We start from the raw sequence: 25810 nt of genomic DNA, 5'->3' as shown, positions 1-25810 counted from the left end.
TGCAAACCTACAAGCAAGCGGGTCGAATCCACCAGCCGTTCTGAGGGAGAAAGACGGCAGTCTCCTCCCACGTGATTTCCAGCCTCTGAAAACCCGCTGGAGGGTCAGCAGTGAGTCTGTTCTGACTTGATGGCACATAACAGCAATAACTATTTCCATTAATAAAATAACAATAACAAGGGCAATGGGGAGAATGTAAAAAACAAACAAGTGTCTCAGAGGAAATGCAGCCGCAGTGCTCTAAGCAGCAAGAATGGTGCCAATTGGTCTTCCGTCCTCTGGGCATGTCGTCCAGGATGTTCAGTCCCGAGAAGGGCATCATGCTTGGGGTCCCCAGGCTGTCAGCAGCCCGATGGGGGACCCCTTCTCTGTAAAACTGGGACTTAAATGGAACAGACTTCCTATAGGAAACGCCCACACCGTGCTGCAATGAGAGCTGCTTTATAGACACTTCGCCGAGAACTATTTCTCTCCGGAAAAGTAAATGCACAGGATGTAATTAAAGCCGTTCTGTGTGTGTTGGCTGGGCCTGTCTTAAGTGCTTCACTAAACGGGCACCAGACATGGCAGTGAAGGCCAGCTTTGTCTGTGACTGCTGCCCGGGGTGTGAACTCACTGGGCGCAGGGCATTCTCTGGCTTCCTGGATTCAGAAATATCACTGTGTGTGGCCCTCACTGTTCCTGACCCGAGGGACAGCTGCAGGGGAGGCAGCAGCGTGACACTGAGGCCCAGGCACAAAGGCTTTTGCCTCTGGTTTATGATCTTTGAGACAAAAAAAAATTAATATTATTAAATTATTTTATTATTATATAATATCTGGAAAAGATATTATTATACTATAATATTATATTATTAAATACATTATAAACTCCTATTTGCTCTGGAAGCCAGGAGCCAGGGAGGAAGGCATGGCCTGGGTCCTTTGCCGGTAGAGTCCAGCTCAGGCTTGTCCCGGCGTCTGCACCATTCCGCTCCCTTCCTAGTTCCCAAGGTGAGGCTTGGAGCTTCCCACAGCACTCAGCGCTAAGCCTGGGTGGGGGCCGCCCTGCAGTCCCCATCTCATTGAGGGTCTTCCTCTTTTTCGCCCACCGAGCATTATGTCCTCCTCCAGGGCCTGGCCCCCTGATGACACGTCCAAAGGATGAGCAGTCTCGCTGTCTTTGTCTCCGGAGCATGCCGGCTGCACTTCCTCCATGACAGTTCGAGGTGCCCTTGAAAAGCTGCCATGGGGTCATGAGGTGCAAGCACTATGATGCATTTAGGGGGCCAGCTCGCCCCACCATGAGCCAGGGGTGTGTCCTCTCAGGAGGACAGGACTCCCAGAGCAGCCTGGGAGCTGGCACTCCAGGGCCACAAGCAGCCCTGCCCAGGCCAGCTTCACACCTTGGTGTCGGGGCTGCCAACAAAGCGACTCTCTGCTGCCAGCCTCTGAGGACAAGAAGTCAGTCGGCTGAGGCACTAGCCTGGCTGCAGCCGCTCATGAGAATCACCAGTGCTTTGAAAGCTCCTGGCCCCAGACCACGGCTGGACACGGGCACTGGACTCAGGGTTGGTGGCCCAGGATTGTGTGGTTTCCTTGGTGATAACAATAAACATAAAGACATTCATCAACTTCACAATTCTCACACACATTACTCAGTGCCATTGGTGGTATTCAGGTGCCCTGTTCACAGTCCTTTTCTAGATCATTCTGCCACCATTGTAGGGAGTTTTAAAAGCCCCCAAGTATCTGTGATGTACAGGTAGATGGAGAGTCAGTGAGCGGGGTGCCCCCTCCACCACTGGGCATCTCGTGTATCCCCAGCCCCCGTGCCATGCAGTGTCCCGAGCTCTCCCATCGTGCCCCTCCTATGCAATGTGCTGTGTGTGCCCCATCATCCTGTGTCCTCCCATGTCCCTTGCTGTGTGGTTTCCAGTGTCTCCTGTCCTGCTGTGTAGCACCCCGAGTCCCTGTTCCCTGCCAGCAGTGCCTGCTGTTATCTGGTCGCAGCACCTGCAGGCCCCACCAGATCCTTCCAGGACCACACCCGGGTGCCATCTGAGGCCCCTCCACTCTAGCCTCCTCCTCCTGAGATAAGAGCCCCTGAAAATGCTGTGCTTTGACCTCTAACTTCACAGGGGAGGTGTAGAGAAGCATGATCAACTCCTCAAATTCGATCAACTGCTCAAATTCGATTGCTGTGAGTTAGACATACTCCTCCGTCCAGGCTTCTCCCTGGTTCTCCCCTCAGCAGTGTTCCCCACAGCTTTCTACTCTGCTGGGCTTGAGGACTGTTGCAGTGGTTACTTAGACTGTACTCAGGGAGCAACAGGCAGTGATGCTTCCTCAGCAATGGCTCAGGACATAATTCTTCTCAATTTCTTCTTAGCTGTGGCTCCAGGCAGGCTTCTCGCTAATCCTTCAGTCCTGTAAGCCACTCAGGCCCCTTACCTGTTTGGGCAAATATTGCTGAGCTTTCTCACTCTGTGTGTCCCCATCTTTTCTCGGGGACACTGAGGTCTATTGTCTGCACCTAAGGATGGCTGACTTTAAGCTTAGCGATGAGAGTGTGGACTCCCTTAACGTCTCCCTACACCTTATTCACAAGCTGTCCAGTCCTCTGGGTGGACCACAAACACACACTTACTAAGCTTCGCTTAATCATTTGGCACCACACTTATGGCTGGAGGGTCAGAGCCTTGGGGGGGCATATCTTCTGACACAACATGTTCACAAAACAAACTGTTCTGCCTCCTGCTGTGGCGAGCAGTAACTGGAGTCTAAAAAGTTGTTGCGTGGCCACCTAAGATACAACTATTGGTCTCTCTCCTATGAAAACAAAGAACAGTCAAGAAAATCGAGGACACGGGAATAATTAGTTCAATGGAGTAAGAGACAACTTGAACCTCAGCTTCCATGACCCTGAGACCAGAACTAAACAGTGCCCCAATATCACTGCTGAGGTTTCTGAGAGGGACCACAACAGAAGGTCCTGAAAGAGGAGAAAAAGGTAGGGCAAAATGTAAAATCTTAAGACCAGCGTTACGGGTCTCAGAGACTTGTGAACACTAGCCCCAATCCCAGACGATAGCTCTGAGAGACCCTTCAGGCCTGGGACAGGGGTTCAAATTTCCAACAATAGACAGGTCTGTAAGGTGAACAGTAACATCGGGGAGGTGCATATTCCTTAGAAAACTCAACCCTTCCATGTCAAAAGGCATCATTGTCCAGGGATGAAGCTCAGAAAGCAGGAAGGGTTAGAAAAGAAGGACTCATGGAAATTGGAAGCCCAGGAATTGGGAAGAGCGCTGTTACACTGTGGGGACTACAGTGATGGTATAAACCCCCAGGTGTATGATTTGTTGAAACTGAAAATGGACTTGTCACACAAACCATTCAATGCCTATTTTAAAGTGCTGTGGGAGCTCTGGCAGCCTAGTGGCAAGAAGCTGCACTGCAATCCTAGAGGTACGCGGTTCAAATCCACCAGATGCTCTGCTGGAGAGAAAGGGCAATCTCTTGTACCAGTCAGATCCGATTTGAGCACACACACACACACACACACACACACACACACACACACACACGCACGCACACACACACACAGGATACATCTACTCCTTTCCATTCCAGGGGTGCATGCAGGGCTGAGCCAAGGTAACCCAGACTTGAGAACCCAACTCAGTAAACATAGTTTGCCAGTGTTGCAGGATTCGAACTTGGACGTGTCCAGGGCAAGTTATCTGACGTTTGGTTCCTTAATTTATCTTCCCAGAGAACAAACACTTGGGGTTGCAGGACACTGAGCTGGTTACCCGCAGCATCTCCACCTTGGAAACCACGCCCGGGGATGTCCCAGGAGTCCCGGTGGGAGGCGCCCGGGAGACGCCCCGCCCACGCCCCGCCCACAACCGGGCAAGTTTGCCAGGACTCCCACTCTTCCTCGGGCACAGGGCAGCTGCTGGAGCCTCCACGGCTCTCAGCCAGTCCTCGTCCCCGGACCCAGCGCCTCCGACAACCTCAGCTCCGCACGCCGCATGCGGGCCACGCCGCAGTCTCCCGCCTGAGGCCGGCCGCGAGCTCGCCGGACACCGGAAGCCCGCCTGGCGGAAGTCACGCTTCCACGCCCCGCCCCAGCGGCACCGGAAGTAGCCCCACTCGTTTCCGGTCCGTCGATGGACGGCGCGCCGGGGGCCGCAGAGGCATGAGCTCCGGGTTCCCCGCGGCCGGCGCGCCCATGGCGGAGGACGGAGCGCCCACGGCGGAGGGAGGCGGCCCCGACGGGCGCCCCGGGGCGGGTCTGCCGGCCGGGGCCGGGCTGGGGCCCGCAGGTAACGTGCGCCGGCCGCGGGGCTGGAGTCGGGGGCGCAGCTGCCCTGGCGAGCCGCCCTCGGGCCGGGTTTCTCTCCTGCCGGCTTGTCCCCCAGTGCGTTCGCGATGCGGGAGTGCTGGCCCCGGAGTGTGGACGTCACACTGAGTGCCCCCGGCTCGGGGCACCGGGCAGGCAGCCCTCCGCGGCCGAGGGAGGGACAGACGGGGACAGCGATGAGACAGCGGCGCAGCCCGTGACACAGCATGGCCAGCGCTCCAGCGAGGAGGGGCCCGGGCCGAGTGGGTAACCAGAAAGGCTCACGCCCCCTCCCACGGTAGCCTTGAGTCTCCCTCCTGAAATAGGCCCCCAGTGCCCCTGAGTGGCCGCTGGCACCTCTGGACTGACTGTGGCACAACAGAGGCTGGAGGACTTCAGGGTCGGGGAGCACGGGTGGACAGCTGTGTGGGCAGCGCGCCTCCCTCTGCTTATGCAGACTCTTTCTAAAGTCTTTGCAGGAGCTTAGGGGTGGAGGGGACAGTGCCCACCTTGTCTGATGGCAGAGCTTGTCCCGAGCAGCCCACAGCCAGATGCGTTGTGTGCCCGGGATTGCATATACTCACCTGGTCCCTGTCAGAGCCTCAACCCTGGGTTGACACATTCAATGAGAGACCAGAGGAAATAATCCCTGTGTCATCTGCCCATCTGGTCAGTCAGCACAAGTGGTTGACCAGAATCCATTGCAGACACAGCCCCTACCAGCCGAGATTTGGTGATTGACATTGGCTTTGACACCACAGTCAGGACCTTTAAGAGTCCAGCCGTCATGCCCTGTAGATGGAGGTGGAGTGTGACAGGTGTTAGAGAGACCAGGTGTCTCCTTACAAGGAGGGCAGAGGGTTGCCCTTTGGGGGAAAGTCTGTCTTTGCCCAAACGGGGGCTGCTGTCTGAACCCATGTGTTTAATGTGTTGTGAAAACGAGGGGCACAGAGAGGTCCATTAAGCCTGTGAGCTGCGTTGGGCAGTCAGTTGTCAGAGGCCCAGACGCCAAGCTCAACCCGCTGCCAGGGAGGTGATTCCGTCCTGTAGGACACAGTAGATCTGCCACGCTGGGTTTCCACAGGTAGAATCGGTTATATGCAGTCCTTCTGGAAACCCACCGCCTCAGCGTCCTTCCTCAGAGTGGTCGCTGAGTTAACGGCTGCCATGTTGGTTGGCCATTGAGTTCTTTGACCACTGTACCACCAGGGGAGAAGCTGGTGGGAAGAACAGATCGGAAGTTGTCTTTGGAGCTGGAACTTTGGCATTGAGCTGGACCAGGAAGTGGGATGAGATGAAGGTAGCAGAGGGAACCCCAGAGAACGGTGCGGGACCCCCTGACTCCTCCTTACCTGCTTGTTAGTGCTGTGCCTTGTGTCCTACCTCTCCACACTCTGGACTTCCGCCTGCAGTCAGGTGCCGTAAGGCACCCAGAAGAAAGTGCAGCACTCCTGAAAACGCTGCCATGGAGGTCCTGTCGGGCAGAGCCCTCCTCTGGCACACCTGGTGTCACTGGAGTCGCTGTTCATGCAACAGAAAGGGGGTGGGACTGGGATATGGCTGACGAGGACCCAGGGGACCACGTGGATGAGGGAATGCCCAGGCTTACTGTCTGCCTGTCCATCTGCTGGCATCTGCACGTACGGCCCCTGGCTAGTGCATCTTTGCTGTCCTGTCCACCTGGCTGTTCCCTTCACCTACCTTTGCTGATAGACTGCCAGACCTGGCCGCCAGGGATGTCTGTTGCCCAGGGTGTGTGCAGTAGGTCCTCACAGAGATGTGAGAGTAACAGGTAGCTTTAGTGCCCGGAGAGGGTCCACTGTGGAGTGTCGAGGTTTTAACTGCTTGGAGCCACGGGGATTGGGGACTTGATGAGTAATAGTAAGTTTTATTGTTCATTACTTACTGTTCTTTGTTGTTGTTGTATACCATAGAGGACCCTTCGGCAGGTTTTCAGAGACAGTTAATCACATGGGAGGAGATTGCCCACCCTTCTGCTGCCACTGCCCTTTGTTGTTGTTATGTGCTATAGAGTCGCTGTGACTCAGCGACCCTGTGTACAGTAACCCTCAAACCTGCTCTGTCCTGTGCCAACTTTACTCTCTGACACACCCACCCTGATTACCCCAGTCACTGAATCAGTCCATTTCATCGAGGATCTTCCTCTCTTGCGCTGTCCCTCCACCCTCCCAAGCATGATGTTCCTCTTTAAGGACTGGTTCCTCTCTGCAGCCTCAGAATCCTTGCCTGCAGCAAGCAGCCTGGCTTCACCCTTTCTAGGATGAACCTGTTTGTTCTCCTAGTAGTCCATTGTGTGTATATTCAACACTCTTCTCCAGCACCACAGCTCAAAGGAGTCAATTCTTTATCATTTTTAGTCATTGTCCAGCTCTTATATGCTTAGCAAGCAATTGTGAAGACTGTGGCCTGGATCAGACTCACCTTAGTATCCAAACTGATGTCCATGCTCTTCAGCACTCTGGAGAAGTCCCTGACAGCAGATTTTCCTAATGCAATTCTTCTTTGATATTCTGGTGCCTGTAACTTTAAAACATTTGGTAACTCCTCACTGGAGTATATGGTGTGGTTTCCCATCCATTCCAGTCTTCATAGTTTCTCACTTCTATGCTTGTTCCTGCGTTTGTTCTTAGCTCTCTGGTTGAGTCAGTCCCCACTGGATGGCAGACCTGGGCACAGCAGCACCGGCCTCATCATGTTCCAGGTCAGACTTTGGTATCTGTAGGAGTTTCGCTCACTGAGTTTTCACAGTCACCAGTCCCTTCTTCCTAGTTTCTTAGTTTGGAAGCACCGTGCAGGCTTCCACTCCAGGAGGTGCCCTGGCCAGGAAGTGAACCCGGGCTCCCACCTGAAAGGAAGAATTACACCACTGGGTCACCACTGTACCTACCTTCGTTTTGTGCCATACATCTTTACATTGAGGTTTAATTTACAAAGTGTCCCATCTGATGCATAGCAAGTGTTTAGATGGACACCCAGTAGCCATTAGCCAGGCCAGTGTGGCTGGGAGCGTGCACAAAGCAGCGTTTGCTAGGCTGTGGGATTTGCCAGTGTCTTTGTGGTGGAGGAGAAGGCTGTGTGATTTTCCTGATACTAACACGTCTGTTTTTAGGATAAAAGAGTATTTGTAAGCTGGATAGATTTTTTATTTTTGGGGGGGAGGCGTGCATATATTTCCCTTCTGTATTAAGGGAGTTTGGATCACACCCCTCACCTGCCCAGAGTAGTTTCTGTCGAGTTGGTGCCTGCACGAAGCTGATTTTGTCAGGGCTACGCTGGAAATTTATAGAACATGTTCTGTGTAGTAGCTGTGGTGTCACCTATGACTCATGGAAACCCTGTGAGCGGCAGATAGGAACCGTGCCCTACCCCTGCCATCCTCCTCTCAGCCTCTGACGCGCTCGAACCCAGCAGTCACTGTGCCGTTCCACCTTGTTGAGGCGCTCTCTCTCTGATTCTCCACCTTCCTTAGCATGAAATCTTTTTCCAAGGACCATTCCATCCTGACAGCCTCTGAGAGGACATTTCACCATCTTTGCCTCTAAGAAGCATCTTGGTTTCCTCCAGGACAGGGTGGTGGTGGTTCTAGCAAGCTCTTCTCCAGCATCACAATTCAAAGGCATCCATTCTTTGGTTTTCCTTATTCATCGTCAAACTTTCAGATATGTAGGAAGCTGTTGAAAATACCCTAACTTGGATCAGCTGCACTTTAGCCTTTAAACTGAGATCTTTAGAACTTTGGCAAAGCCTCGGCAGCAGATTTTCCCAGTGCAGCACAGCTTTTAATTTCTTGAGTGCTGGTACCAAGGGTGTTGATTGTGGAGCCAAGTAAGACGAAATCCTTGACGCCAGTCTTTCCTCCGTCTGTCCTGATGGAGACTGTTCCCAAGTGTTGAGAGTTTCTGTTTTCCTGACGTTGGGATGTAAGCCGTGCTGAAGGTATTGGGATGATGGGTTTCCTGCGAGTGGGTGGCTGCTGCTGTGGCGTCCTGCTGGCTGGCTCTGGCGGGTCCCGAGGTGACAGTGGCCCTCTCTTCAGTGCAGGTCCCAATCTGAAGGAGTGGCTGAGGGAGCAGTTTTGTGACCACCCTCTGGAACAGTGTGAAGACACGCGGCTCCATGACGCAGCCTATGTCGGGGACCTGCCGACCCTCAGAACCCTGCTGCAGGAGGAGAGCTATCGGAGGTGAAGCACCCAGACTGAGGCCTCCGTGTCCTCTTGTCAGACCCTCCCCGTCCGCGATGGGTGGGATGTGCATGGAGTCGTGTGACCACAATCCCGTCCAGCTTTGTCCGTGTTTTGTTGACAATGGGTGGCAGTGGGTTGCAAGGAAACGCCTGCGTCAGCGTGGCAACGGGTGCCACCATCTTCCCGAGGTGGGTGACCGTGGAGCACGGTTCTCATCTGGCGTCCCAGCCTTGTTTGAGCAGAGCAGATAATCAGTGTGGGAACAAAGAACCAGAAGGGATTGTCCTGTGAAGACCGCAGACAGCTTAGCCCCAAAGATCTCGTGTGCAGGACTGGAGCACAGAGAAACCCTTAAACGTGCAGACGCTGAAGTAGACCAGAATTCAGCTAGGTCTTCGGCCAGGTCCTCCTCCTGCTGCCTGTCTTTGCAATACAGGTTGAGTGGTCCCAGTTCCAGATGGTGTTTTTGGTGGTTGTGTATTTCTTGGGTCTCTGGGTGTGGTGTAAATGGCTTGTGTTTGGCTGCTTATCAGAGGGTTGCTGGCTGAATCCACTCGCTGGTGTTACGGTGTTGGCAGTCTGCTTCCCTGAGATTAAACCCAAACTCTCTGCCTTCGGGTGGTGTCCATCTTGTGGCGACCCTCCGTCAGTGTCCTCGGCTGTAGATGTGTACAAGGACATTGCCCGGGCTTCCTCCCACAGAGTGGCTGGCGAGTTAGAACAGCTGACCTTTGGGTCCTCAGCCCATCGTGTATCTGAGCCCCCAGGACTGAATGATGACAGCCACTGGAATCCTCTTCTGCTCTGGTGCATGTTGGGTGCTTGGGTCAGCGTCCACTCTGGCAGCTGCCTTGTTTTATGCCCCATTGAAAAGGAGTCTTGGAATGTTCCCTGGCCTTCCTGGCCACTGGAAGCCAGGGTCTCGCTGATGGGGAACCTCAGGACATGTGTGAGGCGACATTGCTGCCTTGGCCTCAGCTGCAGCTGGAAGTGGTTAACGATCCTCAATGGGCTGGCTGCCTGGTGGCTGAGCGGGTCAGGGCTGGGACGATCATCGTGGGCTGTGTGTCTGTCTCTCTGTCTGACGATCACGTTGACTCAGCGCCCGAGCTGCCCGCTGCTGCTGTGGGCCAGAAGGGGCCGTGTGGGTGAAGGATGCTTGCTAACCTGGCCCAGTGAGGAGGCTGCTGGCAGAGGCCTCAGGCCCTCTCAGATGCTTGCTGGTGACCTCAGGCCCCCTCCTGTCTCCCCGCACAGGCCCTCCTGTCCTTTATAGAGAGCCCTCCACTTCTGCAGGGCTCGGCTCTGGTTTTGGTGTCTGATTTGTGCCCTGGATTGTCACCAGTGAGAAACCAAGTGGAAACCTGCTCTCTGTCTGTGCGTCCACTGTCCTGACTCGGGTGTGGGGTGGCAGAGCCTCAGGCTGTGTCTCCGCCCCTCACAGCCCCCTCTGTTCTCTGCAGCCGCATCAATGAGAAGTCTGTCTGGTGCTGTGGCTGGTTGCCCTGCACACCCCTGCGCATTGCAGCCACTGCTGGTCACGGCAACTGCGTGGACTTCCTCATTCGCAAGGGGGCGGAAGTGGACCTGGTGGATGTCAAGGGCCAGACTGCCCTGTATGTGGCCGTGGTGAATGGGCACCTGGAGAGCGCCCAGATCCTTCTGGAAGCAGGTGCAGACCCCAATGGCAGCCGGCACCACCGCAGCACCCCCGTGTACCATGCGGCGCGTGTGGGCAGGGCCGACATCCTGAAGGCACTCATCAGGTCAGTGCACCCACGCTGCGGCCCTCGTGCCCTGACGGGCCTTTGCTGCTTCTTGCTCCTCCAGGAATCTGTCCAGTAGTCATTTCAGAGAGCTGTTTGCTGGCTCTAGGGATAGTTCTTGTATTTTTTATTGATTTATTTTTATCTCCTTTTCTGCTTTATTTAATGTTACATTGCTATGCTTTTAGCTTTTTGAGTTAAAAGCTTAGTTCATTTGTTTCCTCATTACCAACCTAACTTTGCAAGACTATGAATTTTCCTTTGAGAATAGTTTTGGCCTGTCCTCTTGGTTGTTATTTTTGCAGTAACTGTGATTGACGTCTATTTTCTCCTTGTCCTTTCAGTTTGGGAGGAGGAAGTTTTAGTGGAATTTTGTGTTGTATTTTTATGTGTCTGATTGTGTGTAGAGGATCTGTCATCTAGCGTACGTTTTGACAGTTCTTTGAGTTTTTGTTGTCATTTCTTAATATCTGAACATACTGTTGTTGCTTGAGACAAAACACGTGACCATGGGCGTTTCATTTGAGGGTTAATAAATAAGCCTAAAGCATCTTACTCAGCTCACGTGGGCTTGCTGTCATTAGCTCTCGGGTTTGGGTTCTGTTACAGCTGACATTACGGCCACAGCTGATCTTAGCTCTGCTTCTGCCATCTTTCTGATTCTTATGTTTGCTTGATTTCACCTCTCCGTTCCATGAGCTCTGTTTCTGCTTTCCACAGTGGCTTTCTTGTACGTTTTGTCCCCTCCCTGACCCTGGTCTCATGGCAGGCGCAAGGTGAGCCGCCTTTCCACACACAGTGTGCATGCACCCTTCACTCTGGCTCGTCCTCCAGTGTCTCCCCACCACTGGTGGAAGCGGTCCTGGTGACAAGTATGGGGCTGTCTTTGAGCTGTGGTGCTGGAGAAGTCTTGAACATACCATGGACTGTTAAGGAAAGAAATGGGTCTGTGTTGGAGAGAGTGAAACCAAGTTTTTCCTTGAAGGCTAGGATTTTGATGCTCTCTCTCACATACTTTGGGCACGTGGCCAGGAGGGACTGGTCCTTGGAGAAGGACATCATGCTCGGAAGGGTGGAGGGACGGCGCAGGAGAGGAAGACCCTCTCATGAGTTGGATTGATGCAGGAGCTGGCACAGTGGGGATAGGTGTGTCGGAGTCAGTGAGACAAGCTCTGAACAGAGCAGGCTTCAGAGCTGCTGTCAGCGTGGTCGCCGTGGGTCACTGGTGACTTGGCTGCATGTGACAGCCACCACCAACACCTAGAAGACCGTGGTGCGAATCTTCCCACTGCACTGCGGGAATAGGAAAGATTTGCAGCCTCAGACACCTGGAGAGTGTCTGTGGGCCAGTCTGAGCCACAGCAGGAGATGTATGTCTGTTCTCTGTCTCTTGTATAAGATCTCATAATAGTGAAGAGATGAGACTGTAAACCACTTCAGCTTACTTGGCTGCACAGTCAACACTCTTGGTACCAGCAACGAGGAAATCAAAACACGAATTGCATTGGGAAAGTCAGCTCTCAGGCACATTTCAAGTACTGAAGAGCAACAATGTCAGTCTGGAGACTAAGGTGTGCCTGATCCAGGCCATGTCTTCACAATTACGTGCTATGCATCAGAGAACTGTACAGTGACTAGGGAGGATAGAAGGCGAATTGATGCCTTTGAGCTGTGGTGCTGGAGAAGAGTGCTGAATACATCATGGACTGCCAGGAGAACAAACAGGAGAGTGAAACCAGAATGCTTGTTGGAGGCAAGGATTTTGAAGCTCTGTCTGACATACTTTGTACATGTTGTAAGGAGGGATCAGTCCTTGGAGAGGGATCAGTGCTTGGGGGCGGGGTGGAGGGACAGCACAGGAGAGGAAGACCCTGGATGAGATGGATTGACTGACTGACTGGGTCATGGAGGTAGGTGTGTCAGAGACAATGAAGTTGGCTCAGGCTAGAGCAGGGTTCAGAGTTCTTTTACATAGGGTTGCTATGAGTCGCTGGCAACTTGCTGGCACATAACAACACAAGATATTCAGACTCGGCTTGTTCCTTGCCTGTCCCAGCCTCAGGACACGTTACTTCTCACAGGAGTCCTGGCTTCTCCTAGTGGAGAGTGCTAGTTAGACTCACGGTGTTGACAGTAGGAGTCCTTGTCGCAGGGAGTGGCTGTGACCAGCCCTCATTGGATGGATCTCAGGCTGCACAAACACCAGGCTGTGTCTCTGCCTCTCTCTCTGGGTGTGGAGTGCCCGAGCTCACCTCACACACCACATCCAGTCTAACCACAGCATCTGCCCTTGATCTCGCCCCGTGGCGGGGGGACCTTGGTCTCCTTTGCCTTAATGTGAGCACCTCTTCCTGCCACCGTCTGCCTCCCTCAGAGCTGGCGGGGCCCCATGGTGGGCAGCCATCCTCCAGGAGCGACAGCCTTCCTCCACGGGCACCCTCCTGGGGCAGTCCTCAAACGGGGCTGAGGGGACCACTCTGGGGGCTGGGAGGTCCACGGCAGGGACTGAAGGGCCCATGCCAGGGACTGAGGGGTCCATTCCAGGGACTGGCATCCACACAGACTCCTGGTGATCCCAGGGGTGCCTTTCTTGCCATCTCCCCTGTGCCCCAGCCCAGTGTCACGCCGCTGTGCATTTCCTTTTGTTGAGGGTCTCCTCTGATTTACCACATGTAATGTCCTGCAGGGACTGAGTATCTGCCCAAAGTACGTGAAATGAGGCATCACCATCCCCTTTTCTGAGGAGCACTCCGGTGTCACATCTCCCTTGACAGTCGGAATCCTCCTGGAGGCTCCGAGGACGCTGCTGCGTGGACCTGCTGGCGTCTTTGTTTTGTTTTGCTTTTAGTTTTCTGAGATTGCATCGTTATGTAAATTTGTTTTACTACATGACATGTTGGAGCAAGGATGTCAGTTTAGAGACTAAGGTGCACCTGATTGAAGCCATGGTCATTTCCGTCACCTACTGTGCACCTGAAAGTTGAACGGTGAATAAGGATGTCAGAGGAAGTATTGATGCCTGTGAATTGTTGTGGTGGAGAACAGTAGCGAATACCCCATGGACTGCCAAAAGAGCAGGCCAAGATGCCTTGGAGAGAATGCAGCCCTGGCCCTCAGAGGCAAAGACGGCAAAACTTGTCTCATTTACTTTGGCCTTGTTAAGAAGGAGCGGACGTTGGCAGAAGACAGCGTGCTGGGAAAGATGGTCAGAGAAGGAGAGGAAGGAGCGCAAACAGAGTGTCGCAGTGCCTGTCGCAGTGGGCAACAGTATATTAGAGACACCGATGGTGGCCCAGGATGGGGTAGGCTCGGGTCTGCTCGTGGGAGAGTTAGGAGTTCCTGTCCGCTGGACTTGATGGCTCTGAGCCACAATAACATGAAACGTCGGCTTGGTTGGAAAGTCAGAGCTGTGACACAGGCGCGCTAAGGGAAGTGCGGTTCTGTCTGTGTCTCCTCCTCCTCTCGTCTCCCTCCCTCATCTCCATCGGCATCTAACTGTTCTACTGTTGGGCAGTGAGCAGACCCACATGTGGCCTGGGAGAGTGCGGTACTGCTGCCGCCGGGGAGCGCTGGCGTGGCCGGTGGGAAGCTGCGCTGCTGACCCGAAGGCGCCTCTTCTCTGGTGCTTCAAATGCCCCAGTCATTGTGCGGGAGGCGCATGGACACTCTCCCGCCGTGCGAGTCCCAGCCTCCTGAAAACTGGCTGGGCGGTCAGCCGTGAGTCCGTGCCGACTCAGTGGCCATGACGGAGAGGAGGAAGAGGAGGAGGCAGGAGGCAGGGATGGTGGGGGTATCATTTCTGCAGCGGTTTGGATGTTTGGTCTTGGACAGGAGTGGGGACATCTCTGGGGTCCCCTCACAGCGCCCTGTGCCCTCTGGGCTGTGAGGTGTGAGTGTTGGATGGTGGACAGCTGTGTGTGGATGTCTTTGTAATGTCCGTTCCCCTCGCGGCGCCTGTGCCCTCTGGTTGTGAGATGGTGGGTGTGTGATGGTGGACAACAGAGGTCATCTCTGGCCGATCCTTAGGCTGGGATGGGATTCTAGTTGACAGGAGTCATTTGAGCATCAGGTCTAACGGCTTATGTCTACCCCTCAGGTACGGGGCCGATGTGGACGTGAACCACCAGCTGACCCCCGAGGTGCAGCCGCCTTTCTCTCGGCGCCTCACCTCCCTGGTGGTCTGCCCGCTGTACATCAGCGCCGCCTACCACAACCTGCAGTGCTTCAAGCTGCTCCTGCAGGCGGGCGCCAACCCCGACTTCAACTGCAGCGGCCCTGTCAACACGGAGGCCTTCTGCCGGGGCTCCCCGGGCTGCGTCCTGGACGCCGTCCTGCGTCACGGCTGCGAGGCCGCCTTTGTGAGCCTGCTGGTGGAGTTTGGAGCCAACCTGAGCCTGGTCAAGTGGGAGTCCCTGGGCCCAGAGGCGCGGGGCCGGAGGAAGGTGGATCCTGAGGCCCTGCAGGTCTTTAAGGAAGCGAGAAGTAAGGGGGCTCTGACTGGCCGTGGGTGTCGAGGGGTCAAGAGTTGTTGCTGGGGGTGGGAAGCGACTCACAGCTGACCCCTCAGCAGATCTCCAGGGCTGTAAGTTGTGCAGGAGGAGATGGCCTTTCTTCCTTGGAGCGACGGCTGGATTTGAACCTGCCGGGGGTGGGGCTCAGCCTGTGGGTAGCATGCGGAGCTCCCATGTGGAACGCAGACTGTGTGTCAGAGGGGTTTAGGTTTACAGGAGGGTCGCGTGCAGAGTTCTTCACTGCGGGGGTGCTACTCCTCCCTCCAGCCCGAGCCTCTCCGGGGGTCCCGCCGTTACTCCCCTCTCGCACCTGTGTGCGTGATGATGGAGGAGTGACGTGGTGATTGTCGTGGGGCTCCCGGGACACGCGTTACTGAGCTTCGGGAAGGAAGGACCCTGAGCAGACGCCTGGTGACAGAGCGGGGAGCCGCCTGCCCCCTCTCTGACCAGGAAGTTGGCAGGGAGAGGTGGTGGGGGTTTGCCTGTGGTCCCTGCCAGCTCGTTGGAGGTGAAGAATGATTTGTGTCTCTCCCCTACCCTCCAGGTGCCCCCAGGCCGCTGCTTGGCTTGTGCCGTGTGACAGTCAGACAGGCACTCGGCAAGTCCCGGCTCCCGCTGATCCCCGCGCTGCCGCTGCCGGACCCCATAAAGAAGTTCCTTCTCCACGAGTAGGGGCCATGCTGACGTGCCCCGCGCTGCCTCTGCTGGACCCCATAAAGAAGTTCCTTCTCCACGAGTAGAAGACATGCTGTGCTGATGGCGGACGTGAGGGAAGACCCCTCCGCGCCCTGGAGCCCGCAGCCCGTCCCGCAGGGACCGCCCTTCTGTAGCTGAGAGGAAGGACCGTGTCCCCGCGTGTGGATTCCTCCTCAGGAGCCGCGGCAGTGGGCAGACCGGGCCTGGACGAAGCTGAGGCCTGCTTTTCGCAGTCACCCGCACTGAGGGAGTGGGCCTGGCGGTGCACGCCGGGGGTGGTGGAGGGAGCGGCCCCCATTTCCCCAGCAGGGAGGCCCCCGGCACTCTGCAGAACTGGTCTCTGTGGACTTCTGCTTGCAGGCCCTTTGCTGCAATCACACCCACTCCCTCGTGATGAGCAGGGCTTTGACCAGGAGCTCAGGGAGAGGAACTCAGGGACTGGCCCCTGTCAGGACTTGGACTGTGAGGTGACCCGTGTTAACACACCCTGCTGCTGTGTTAGGCTGCTGGGATCAGGGGCTTCATGCAGGCTGTCTTCTTGGCCACATATCTCAGCTGCTTTGTGAGTCTGTGAGCTCACAAGTCCCATGTGGACGCCCACCATCTCCCCTGCCCTACTGTCCACTGTGGTGAGTGTCTGCAGACGTGGAGCCCTGAGCTGGGCGCATGCCCACCCACCATCTCCCTTGCTCTGCCGTCCACCGTGGGCAGCGTCTCTAGGTTCAGGTCCCCTGTGGAGGTCCTGAGCTGGGCCCATGCCCATCCACCATCTCCCCTGCCCTGCCGTCCACTGTGGGGAGCATCTGCAGACGTGGAGGTCCTGAGCTGGGCCAATGCCCATCCACCATATCTGCTCTGCCATCCACCGTGGGGAGTGTCTCTAGGCTCAAAAGGTCCTGTGTCTGCCGACGGGCTCCCAGGCTCTGTTGCCTGGCATCTTCTGGGCTCTGCTGTCAAACATGCTTGGTCTTTGAAGGCCCGCACCAAGCTAGCCAGTAAATGCCTGCTGCAGGACCAGGTGGTCCTCAGCGCTCACTGCCAGCCCTCTGGGACAGCCTTCTGTCCGCCTGCCACCCTTTGCCCTCCCGCAGGTCTGTTGGCGGGATTGATGGCTCTTCACTCCTTCTTTTGGGCATAAATCTCTGCTGTGCTCTGGAAATCAGGAAGAGGCCAGCAGAAAGCAAGAGATGGACTGGCCTGGAAGGTGGGGTCCTGGTCGCCCTCAGCTGTGCGGCCATGAGTGGAATCCCTGCTTCCACTTCACCTGCTTCGAGCAGTGCAGGTCTCCACCCTGTGGCTTCCTGTGAGTGAGGGTGCTCTCGATATAGCGCCGCATTCCTGCAGGAGCTGGCTGTGTGACCAGACCAGTGGTGTAGCCCTTCCCCTCCAGTGGACACTGCAGTTCTGGCCTTCCCTCCTGCTCATAGACTGTGCACCCAGGGGCCCAGATGAGCCTTGTATCTGTGCACAGAGGTCTGGGGGCTGGCCAGGCATTCAGGCAGCTTGAGGGAAGACTGGACACACAGCTGCCATACACTCTGAGCTGTGAAGCAGTGTGGCTGTGGGCTCACACCTGGGCCTGGGCCTGGGCTCCTCCGGACGAGGACTTGATGGGCACTCAGGCTTCTCAGGACTGGGGCCCGAGTTGGACAGCATAGGGCCTGGGTTGGCACTGTGGTGCTCTGAGGACTGGGAGTGGGTCAGGCAGAGATGAGCTCTGTATGTACTGGGGACCCGGGTGACTGGTCTGCTCAGAGCATGTAGCCTGGATCTCAAGGACCAGCGCAGCCACGTCCTGGTGCGATGGGCCTTCAGCCCACGAGGGATCAGCAGGTGCGATACTCAGGCAGCACCAGGCTGGGCAGGCTCGTTAGGGGCTGGGCAGGCTGGACTAGGGGTTGGGCAGGCTCGTTAGGGGCTGGGCAGGCTGGACTAGGGGCTGGGGCATTAACTGAGGGTCAGAACTTGCCCTGGAAACAAAACAGTATTGGAATTTCAGGTGGGTGGGGCTATTGCAGCTAGAAGTGGGCATCACCTGGGCTGAGACTGGCCCCATCCAGGGGGTGGAGTTCACCTCTTCAGCTCTAAAGAGGGGGTGTTTGTCGGAGCACACCTGAGCTCCTCACCACCATGTGCAGATGAGGAGGTGACTGTTCTCAGAGCCTAGGTGCTGCCCCAGGGCCTGACTGCTGTGCTTAGAGGGATGCAGGTTCTCCATTGTTCTGGCTCTTGGAGCTGGGCCGCTGCTTGTGTCTGTGGGATGTTCTCTGTTCTCCCGCAGAGCTCGGCCTATTCCTGTGCCGGCAGCCGGGGTGGGCTCCTTTCTGGGCTGTGCCGTTCTGAGCAGGTAGCCCTGGGGCCCCTGTTCCTGTGCCCAGGGCAGCGAGTGCGTTTCTGGACAACAAGCAGGTCTCCAGGGTCTCTCATAGAGGGATATTGACGTGCCCAAAGCAGGGGATTTTGTGCCTTTTAGGGGAGGAGCTGAGGCCAGGTCACATCCACATCTCGCCCTGGATGCTGTGTGTTCCATGTGGGCAGCCAGGTCTTGGACTCCCTCTTGGTTTGCAGAAGGCAGGTTCAGCTTCATCTCGGCTTGGGCACCCTTGCTGCCTGCTGCGCTTTTCCACATGCCCCCTGGGCCAGTCTCCTGAAAATGTGGTCCCTGTAAGGGTCTGAGAAGGCAGCTTGCAGGGCAACTTAACCCTGGACAGAGCAGGCGTGTGGAAGGACGCAGCTGCCCACCAGCACCTTCTGATCCTGGAAGTGTGGGGTCCTTGGTGGCCTCCTCAGTCTAGATGGAGTCCTAACAGTCACCCCCAGGGGATCCCATTGACCACAGAGGCCTGTGCTGAGGGCCCAGGCAATGCCAGGTGTGGTCGCTATGTGCTGATGGCCAGGAAGGATGACAGTGGTACCCCTCGGGATTCTTGGAGGTCATCTTCAGCCTCCAGGAGGGGCTGTGGCTGTGTCACAGGTTTTCAGGGTTTGTGGCTGGTAGTATTTATGTATGTATTTATTTATATATTTATGTACTTAGTTATTTATTCCCTGCCTCAGTCTGCACTAGGGCCAGCGGCAGGGGCTGGCCTTGTGTGTACCATGTGGACATTTAGTTGCTAGCTCCGTGGAAACACATCTTTAAGTAGGAACTGCTGATGTGAGAGATTGCTGTTCCTTTGTGGGACGACCGAAATGAAAGCTTAGTGCGGGAGGAGGAGGAGTGGCCCTCAGACTTGGGACCGTGCAGGTGAGACCAGCCGTAGGGCGGTGCTGTCCCCGCCGTGTGGCCTTAGTGCCGTAGGCTGCACTTCGTGTGGACGAGGTGCCCGCAGGCCTTCCTCCTGGGGGGTCATGTGTGGACATGGGGGGGGCATGAGGAAGCACCTTGTACACCAGTCCTTGCAGTCAGTGCTGTCCCCATCCTTGTGTGTACCTGGGTCTGTGCCAGTGGGCATCACATGGTTCTTAGCCCGGGGCTCAGACACACAGGGAGCCTCTCAGAAGAGAGGCCAGTTCTTCATGTGGTCACCGAGCTCTCTTTTTAAATCATGCAAGTGTCTAGTTATTTCACTTTATGTAAAAACCAAAGTGCCAAGTACATCATGCATTTATTTAGTGTCGGGAGTAATCTTTCCTCCGAAGGAAGATTCACTGTATTTCACATAAATGGTATTAAGCTAATTAAAACACCCCCACTTCAATTCTGTAGTAGTTTTAAGCCAAAGGAGATTGAGATGGAATATTATGATTTTCTGAAAACAAATCAGTGAAAAAAATGCTGGTTCTTGGGCCAGTGAAACTGGATCATTCATTTACCCAGCTCTTCACATGGTCACCCAGGTCTTTATGTGGTTATCTTAGTCTTCACGTGGTTACCCAGGTCTTCACATGGTCACCCAGTTCTTCACATGGTCACCCAGGTCTTCATATGGTCACCCAGCTCCTCACGTGGTCCCCTCAGTCATGGTCTGAGGTCCTGCCCTTCCTCGGACGGTGGTAAAGGGCTGTTTGTTACACAGAGGAGCTGAGGCTGGAGCATGGTGCTTGTTTCCCAGGCTGGTCTTGTTTGGGAAATAGGTGCCCACTGCCGTTGGTCAGTCCTGGAAGTTCTTTGTATGTCCCCAGGCTCTGACATCTGCCAGTGGGGAGCTGGGGGCCAAGCTGTAGTGTGTGTGCACTGTGCGGAAGGATTCTCCTTGGGTCACCGTGGAAGGCACCTCCTGGTCCAAGGACAGACTCAGGATCACTACAGGATGGGGGACCCCGAGTCCCAGCACTGACAAGATGCTCCTGTAGACCCCAGGCCACTGCTGGCACCTGGAGGCTACAGACCCTGCTGTGCTGACTTGCTGTGAGGTGACCAGCCCCTGGCCTCTGGAGTCTGGCTCTCCTGACTGGTGCCTTCCGCTCACCATCCTCCCTTCCTCCCCAGGCTGTTGCCCTTGTGGGATCAGAGGGCTGGAACAGAGGTGGCTGTGGGATGTGCAGATTTTGAGGTGCACAGTGATGGGCCCAGTCCAGGATGGGGAGATGGGGATACTGGCATAGACTGGTGACCTCCTGTTGCCTTAACTTGTATTTTCCAGTGTCTGGGGCATAAGGGGACCCTGTTTCCTGGGGTGTCCTGACCTCAGGGTCCCAGCTGTGTCACATCCTCCTGGTCAGGGCGTCTGGCTGGGGTGTGATGACAGTGGGCTCAGGCCCTGCTCTGTGTGCCAGCTGCTGAGGTGTACTTGTTGGGGACCTGGGGGCCTGAGGCTCCCTGCAGTCGGAGCCTGCGCACTGTGGCCAGCACTTCCTCCTCTGCTGTGATCTTGAAGGTGTGCTTGCTGCAGCGGCTGTGCCGGGTTGTCCTCGCCTGGACCTGCTCAGGACGCCCAGACAGTGAGGAACCCCTGATGTCTTGGTGCAGTGTGACTATTCTCAGTTCCCAAACATGCCTTATTTCTGGGGCTGCTTGTCTTAACAGCCTAGCACGCACACTGCAGGCAGGAATGGCTCAGGTGCCTGGGGGGGCACCTCACACCGCTGTGGGCGGGGGCCGTGGAGCTGCCCTCTGGCATCCCGCTGCCCCGCTGACCTGTTGTGTTTCTGGTTTGCAGAGATGATGGCCTTCAGACTGCTGAGGGGCCGTGGAGGTGCCTCCGTGCGCCCTGGTGTGTGCTGCCTTGCTGGCACTTGGGTTTCTGCTTTGCAGAGAGCAATGCCCTTCAAAGCGTTTGCAGCCTCTAACAGGCAGCTCGTGTGACAGGACAATTGCCGCTGCCCCCTTGTTACGTGTGACTTATTTTGTGAAAAATTTGGGGTAAGCCCAGGAATGGACGAAGTAAATAAAGATTTCTTTACCTCCCATCCGAGTCACTGGCCTGTCGCTAACATCTGCTGTTTCATGTGTCTTCTTCCCTCACACCCTGCATCTACTTCCTGCTGGCAGTCCCAGGTTCTGTGATCGTGTTAAAATCGAGAGGATCAGCTAAAGGCCTGTTTAGGAAGCGTTCGGACTCCACACGGCAGAACCAGGCATTTGTCCACCCAGCCCAGTGAGACAGGAGGCCTTCTGTGGCCAGCCTCAGCGCTGAACCCTCAGTGCTTGCACACTCGCCCGCTCTCCCCCTCTCCCCTGTCTCATCTCTAGCTCACATCAGAGGGGAACTCTGATGGCAAGTGCAGAGCAGGCACTGAAGGCAGCCGTTGCACCGACAGAGCTTAGAAGGATCCAGAAAATGTTTCTTAATAGAGCACCTGCTGCCTCTGAATGTATTGAGGGGGTGCATATTTAGGGGTTTGACAGGGACTTGACATTGAATTATTGCCAAGTATATAGAAAACAAATGCAACCCCAAGGAAAAAAGTATCTCTGCTGTAGCTAGTGTTTATGTGGACCTGTGGACAATCTTCTAAAAACTTGTGCTGCTGACTGGAAGGTGGGCCATTTGAGTCCCTCGAGAGGCATTTCAGAAAAACCCTGGTGGTCTGCTCTGAGAAATCAGCCTCTGTCGGCCCCTGGAGTACATTCCTCTGCAGCGCGTGGGAACTTTTTGGAACTGAGTCTGCTCCACTGCAGGGTTGAAGAGCAGTGTTTGACACTGGACGCCCACATCACAGTAACGCTCGGAGGGAGGTGGGAAGTGTGTGTAAGTAAAGCTAAGGAAGCTGTTGGGGTTTGGGGTTTTTTTTTGGTAGGAAAGCGTAGAAGAATTTTCAGGTAGAAAATGCCCAAAGCTAAAAAGCCTTAAAGTTCTCTAAGCACACCATAGAGATGCCCCCCACATCACACTGGTCACACAGGGAGGCTAGAAACCATGGTGGGCTGGAGAAAACAGCCCTTGTCAGAAAGCTGTTAGGTAATACTTGGAGGAAAGGAGAAATGCAAAAGTAGAATTTCTTTAAAAATATAATACGGAAACTTAATTGGGGTTACATTTAAAGTAGAATCCGTATGTAGAACAGATCAGGAGCTTGGGCTCTAGGAGGAGGAATGTGGTGTCAGGATTGGAGGTAGACTCATCAACAGCCTATGTTATGCAGATGATACAACCTGCTTGCTGAAACTGAGGAGGACCTGAAGCGCTTGCTGCAGAAGGTCAAGGACTGTATCCTTCAGTATGGATCAAGAAGACAGACATCCTCACCACTGGGCCAACTGGCAGCACCATGATAGATGGAGAAGAGATTGAGGTTGTTTAACAGTTAACAGCTTACTCAGCTCCACCATCATCACTTTTGGCACCAGAAGTCAGGAAATCAAAAGGTGAATTGTATCAGGTAAATCTGCTATCAGGGACATGGCCAGAGTACTGAGGAGGAATGATGTCAGTCTAGAAACTAAGGTGCTCCTGATGCAGACCATGGTCTTCACAATTACTTACTATGCATCAGAGAACTAGATAATAACTAAGGATGACAGAGGAAGAGTCATTGCCTTCTAGTTGTGGTGCTGGTGAGGAGTCTTGAACAAACCGTGGACTACCAAGAAAACAAATAGGTCTGTCTTGGAGAGGATGAAACCAAGTTTCTCCTTGGAGGCTAGGATTTTGATACAATAAAGTGAAATGTGTATTAAATACCAAAAAACCCAAGAAGATAAGAAAGTAAGCCAAAGGGGAATACAGACGGCAATAACCAAGACGGGCAGAGATTAATGAGCTGAGAAAAGGACCTGGAATCGGGCTGCTGCTTCGCAGACCTAATGATGGGCGTCTGCTGTATTGGCACCACTTGGAGGAGATCACAAAGGACACTGACAGGGAGAAAAATGTTGAGCAAAATAAAAAATCTTAAAAAGGCCAGACTTGCTGGTGGAATCGTCAAGTCTGTGGCCTGGTGGTAGGCAGCTGTGCTACAATCCCAAAGGCCATGGTTTGAATCTGCTAGCTTCTCTGTGGGAGAATGAGATCCATTCTCCTGTGTGGTTTACTACCTCTTAAAACCCACTGTGGGTTGGTTCCGAGTTGACAGTACACAACAACAACAACAACAACAGCTCACCCCAGGACTCAGTTGTCAGTGATAGGCTTACACGGTGAACCACACTGGGGAGGTGCTTATTCCCTAAAACAATCAACCCTAAGTGTCACAAGGGAGCCTGGTGCCCAGGGATAAAGCTCAGGTGGCCTAGTGGTAAGGAATTGTGCTGCTGATAGAAGGGTAGAGGGTTTGAATCCAACAGCTGTTCTGCAGGAACAAGGTGGACAGTCTCCAGTTACAGGATTAACTGCCTCTGAGAACCTGCTGGAGGGTCAGCTGTGGGCTGGCTTTGACTCAGTCTTGCTCAGCAGCAAAGCTCAGAAGGATTGGGAAGGAAGCGTCAGTGAAAATGGGGAGCATAGGAAGGAGGTGGGAAGAGTGCAATCAGTGGAATGATTTAAATATGTGCATGAGTGACTGAATGGAAACCAGTTCTACAAGCTCACTGAAATCAGAAAGGAAAAACCACTTAAAAAATTAGCAATTTGAAGTACGTGGTTCAAATCCACCAGATGCTCTGCTGGAGAAGGAGGGGACAACCTCCTCCTGTACTAGTCAGATCTGATTTGACGGTACACGTAAAAATAATACAATAAAAATTTTAAAAAAATGAGCAATTTGGATAGACTGGTACTTGGTGCAACAAGTAGATGCAGACCTAGATGTGCTCACCAGGCTGTGCCAGAAAATTTGGGGACAGCTATCAGGACATCTGCCTATTTCAATTCCCAAAGAAGATTATCCAACACAATGTGGATTACTGAACACGATCATTAATGCCACATCAAGGAGAATCTTAAAGAAGATTATTTTTTAAAAAACCAACTAGGTTTCTGGAAGTTCTTTGTTGATGCATTTATCTAGAGGAACTGACTGCTGGAAATTCAGGCTGCAATTAGAAGATGTTGTGACACCAGGGATATGGCTGATGCCAGATGGCTTTGGGCTGGAAGCAGAGAATATCAGAAGGATGTCTTATTTGTATTTTATTGACTATGCAGAGACATTTGGCTTTATGACTCATAACAAATTATGGCTAACATTGAGCAGAGTGGGAATTCCACTTAATTGGGCACATGCAAAACTTGAATTTACATCAAGAGGCTGTGATACCAGCAGAGCAAGGGAGCATCGCATGGTTTAAAACCACCTAAGGTTGCATTTCCAATTTATCATCCAATGATAAATTACACAGTAATGGTTGCATTTATCTCAATAGACTAAGATCGCAGTGATCTCCTGCTTCAATGTTTCTAAAGTTCTTTCGTCCATTTGTTCACGGCTATGTAATCCAAGCCCATATGACCCCCGAGTACCAGAGAGTGCATGGACCCATAAAACAGAGATATATACAACGGGCTGTCTCGGGAATGGACTCAGAAAGCAGGCAATGTGGTTCTCCCTTAAAGGCAGAGTAATCGGCTTTATAGCTGTAATAAACTCTAAATTACTGTTAAAAAAAAGTCGTGTAGGGAAAATCTGCTGTCAAGGACCACGCCAGCGTACTTCTCCTGACTGGGTGAGGAATGGATATAGGTATTTCTTGTGACCTGTAGGAATCTTGCTTTCTTAGTAGCCATTGTTGGTCTTGAACGACTCATGATAGATTTATTTACCCTCCAAGTCATCCAGGACTGCCTGCCACACCTTACTCACACATCACTGTGTCTTGTTAAGTGTCATCAGGTGCCCATGAAGCATTCTAGTTGCCCTTCTATTGCAAGAGCTACAGGAGCTAAATAGGTGGCATAATGAATACATAAACACCAAGGACTTGTAGAGATTGTGCTGTATTTAGAGGGGATGAACCCCTCCTAATGGATACAAATAGCCAGTAACCACAACTCTGAGTTGAAGGCATGTAGAAGGTCTCAGGGCCAAGAGACGAGTGTCTTCTACAGTCAACATCACTGTCAGAGCAGGTCATCTGAAGATTCTGTGGTGCAGCCTTCTACCTGGTAGACTTCATTCCACAGCCCTTTCCCGCCCTTCACACCCACTGCACCAAGTCAATCCAACACAATGATCCCATAGGACAGGGTAGAATGTCTCCACTGACTTTCCAAAGCTGTTCTCTCTGTGCAATCAGATGGTCGCTGTGAGCCTGTTGTGACCTGCAGGGGGCGCTGTGAGCCTGCATGGATTGACTTGCAGGAGGTACTGTTGAGAGTGATCTGCAGGGAGTGCTATGAACTTGCTGGGAGCGACCTGCAAGGAGGAGTGCTTTCAGTGTCACTACATATGATATGAGGTCTGCAGGGACACTACAAGCACTCTGATGAGAAGTCTGCAGGGGGTGCCGTGGATGTGCTCATAGGGGACACTGTGGACATGCTAATTTAGAGCACCCAGTGGATGCTGTGAGTGTGCTGCTGAATGGAGCCTGAAGGGGGCACTTTCAATATGCCATTATGCTACCTGCAGAGGGCACTGTTAATGTGCAGATACGGGGTCTGCAGGGGGCACAGTGAATATGCTAATAAGCAATCTGCAGGGGGTGCTGTGAATGTGGTATTGAGCAGCCTGCAGGGTGTGCTGTAAGCATGCTACTGGGCAGCCAGCAGGAGACGCTGCGAGTGTGCTAATGAGAGATCTGCAGGGGATGCTGTGTGTGCTGCTCGGCAGCCTGCAGGGGGCGCTGTGAGTGTGCTACTGGGCAGCCTGCAGGAGGTGCTCTGACTGTGTTTATGAGCAACCTTCAAGGGGTGCTGTGTGTGCTGCTGGGCAGCCTGCAGGGGTGCTGTGGGTGCAGCAGCCTGCAGGGGGCGCTGTGTGTGCTTCTGGGCAGCCTGTAGGGGTGCTGTGGGTGCAGCAGCCTGCAGGGGGCGCTGTGT

At 54.0% G+C, this 25810-nt stretch overlaps 1 protein-coding gene across 1 annotated transcript; it reads left to right on the top strand.

The window, feature by feature from the left end:
- The first annotated feature begins 3831 nt into the window (after positions 1-3831).
- ASB1 (ankyrin repeat and SOCS box containing 1) lies at positions 3832-15485 on the top strand. The gene is made up of 5 exons (XM_006893506.1): positions 3832-4283; positions 8387-8533; positions 10000-10302; positions 14399-14784; positions 15358-15485. Exons 1-5 carry the CDS (start codon positions 3832-3834, stop codon positions 15483-15485), a joined length of 1416 nt encoding a protein of 471 aa, XP_006893568.1.
- Positions 15486-25810: the final 10325 nt, after the last annotated feature.

Source organism: Elephantulus edwardii, unplaced genomic scaffold (assembly GCF_000299155.1).
Source record: "Elephantulus edwardii isolate Elephantulus edwardi_28Jun2011 unplaced genomic scaffold, EleEdw1.0 scaffold00127, whole genome shotgun sequence".
Classification (NCBI taxonomy): domain Eukaryota; kingdom Metazoa; phylum Chordata; class Mammalia; order Macroscelidea; family Macroscelididae; genus Elephantulus; species Elephantulus edwardii.
The sequence above is the reverse complement of the archived record's forward strand: the minus strand, read 5'-3'. Positions and strand labels throughout refer to the sequence as shown.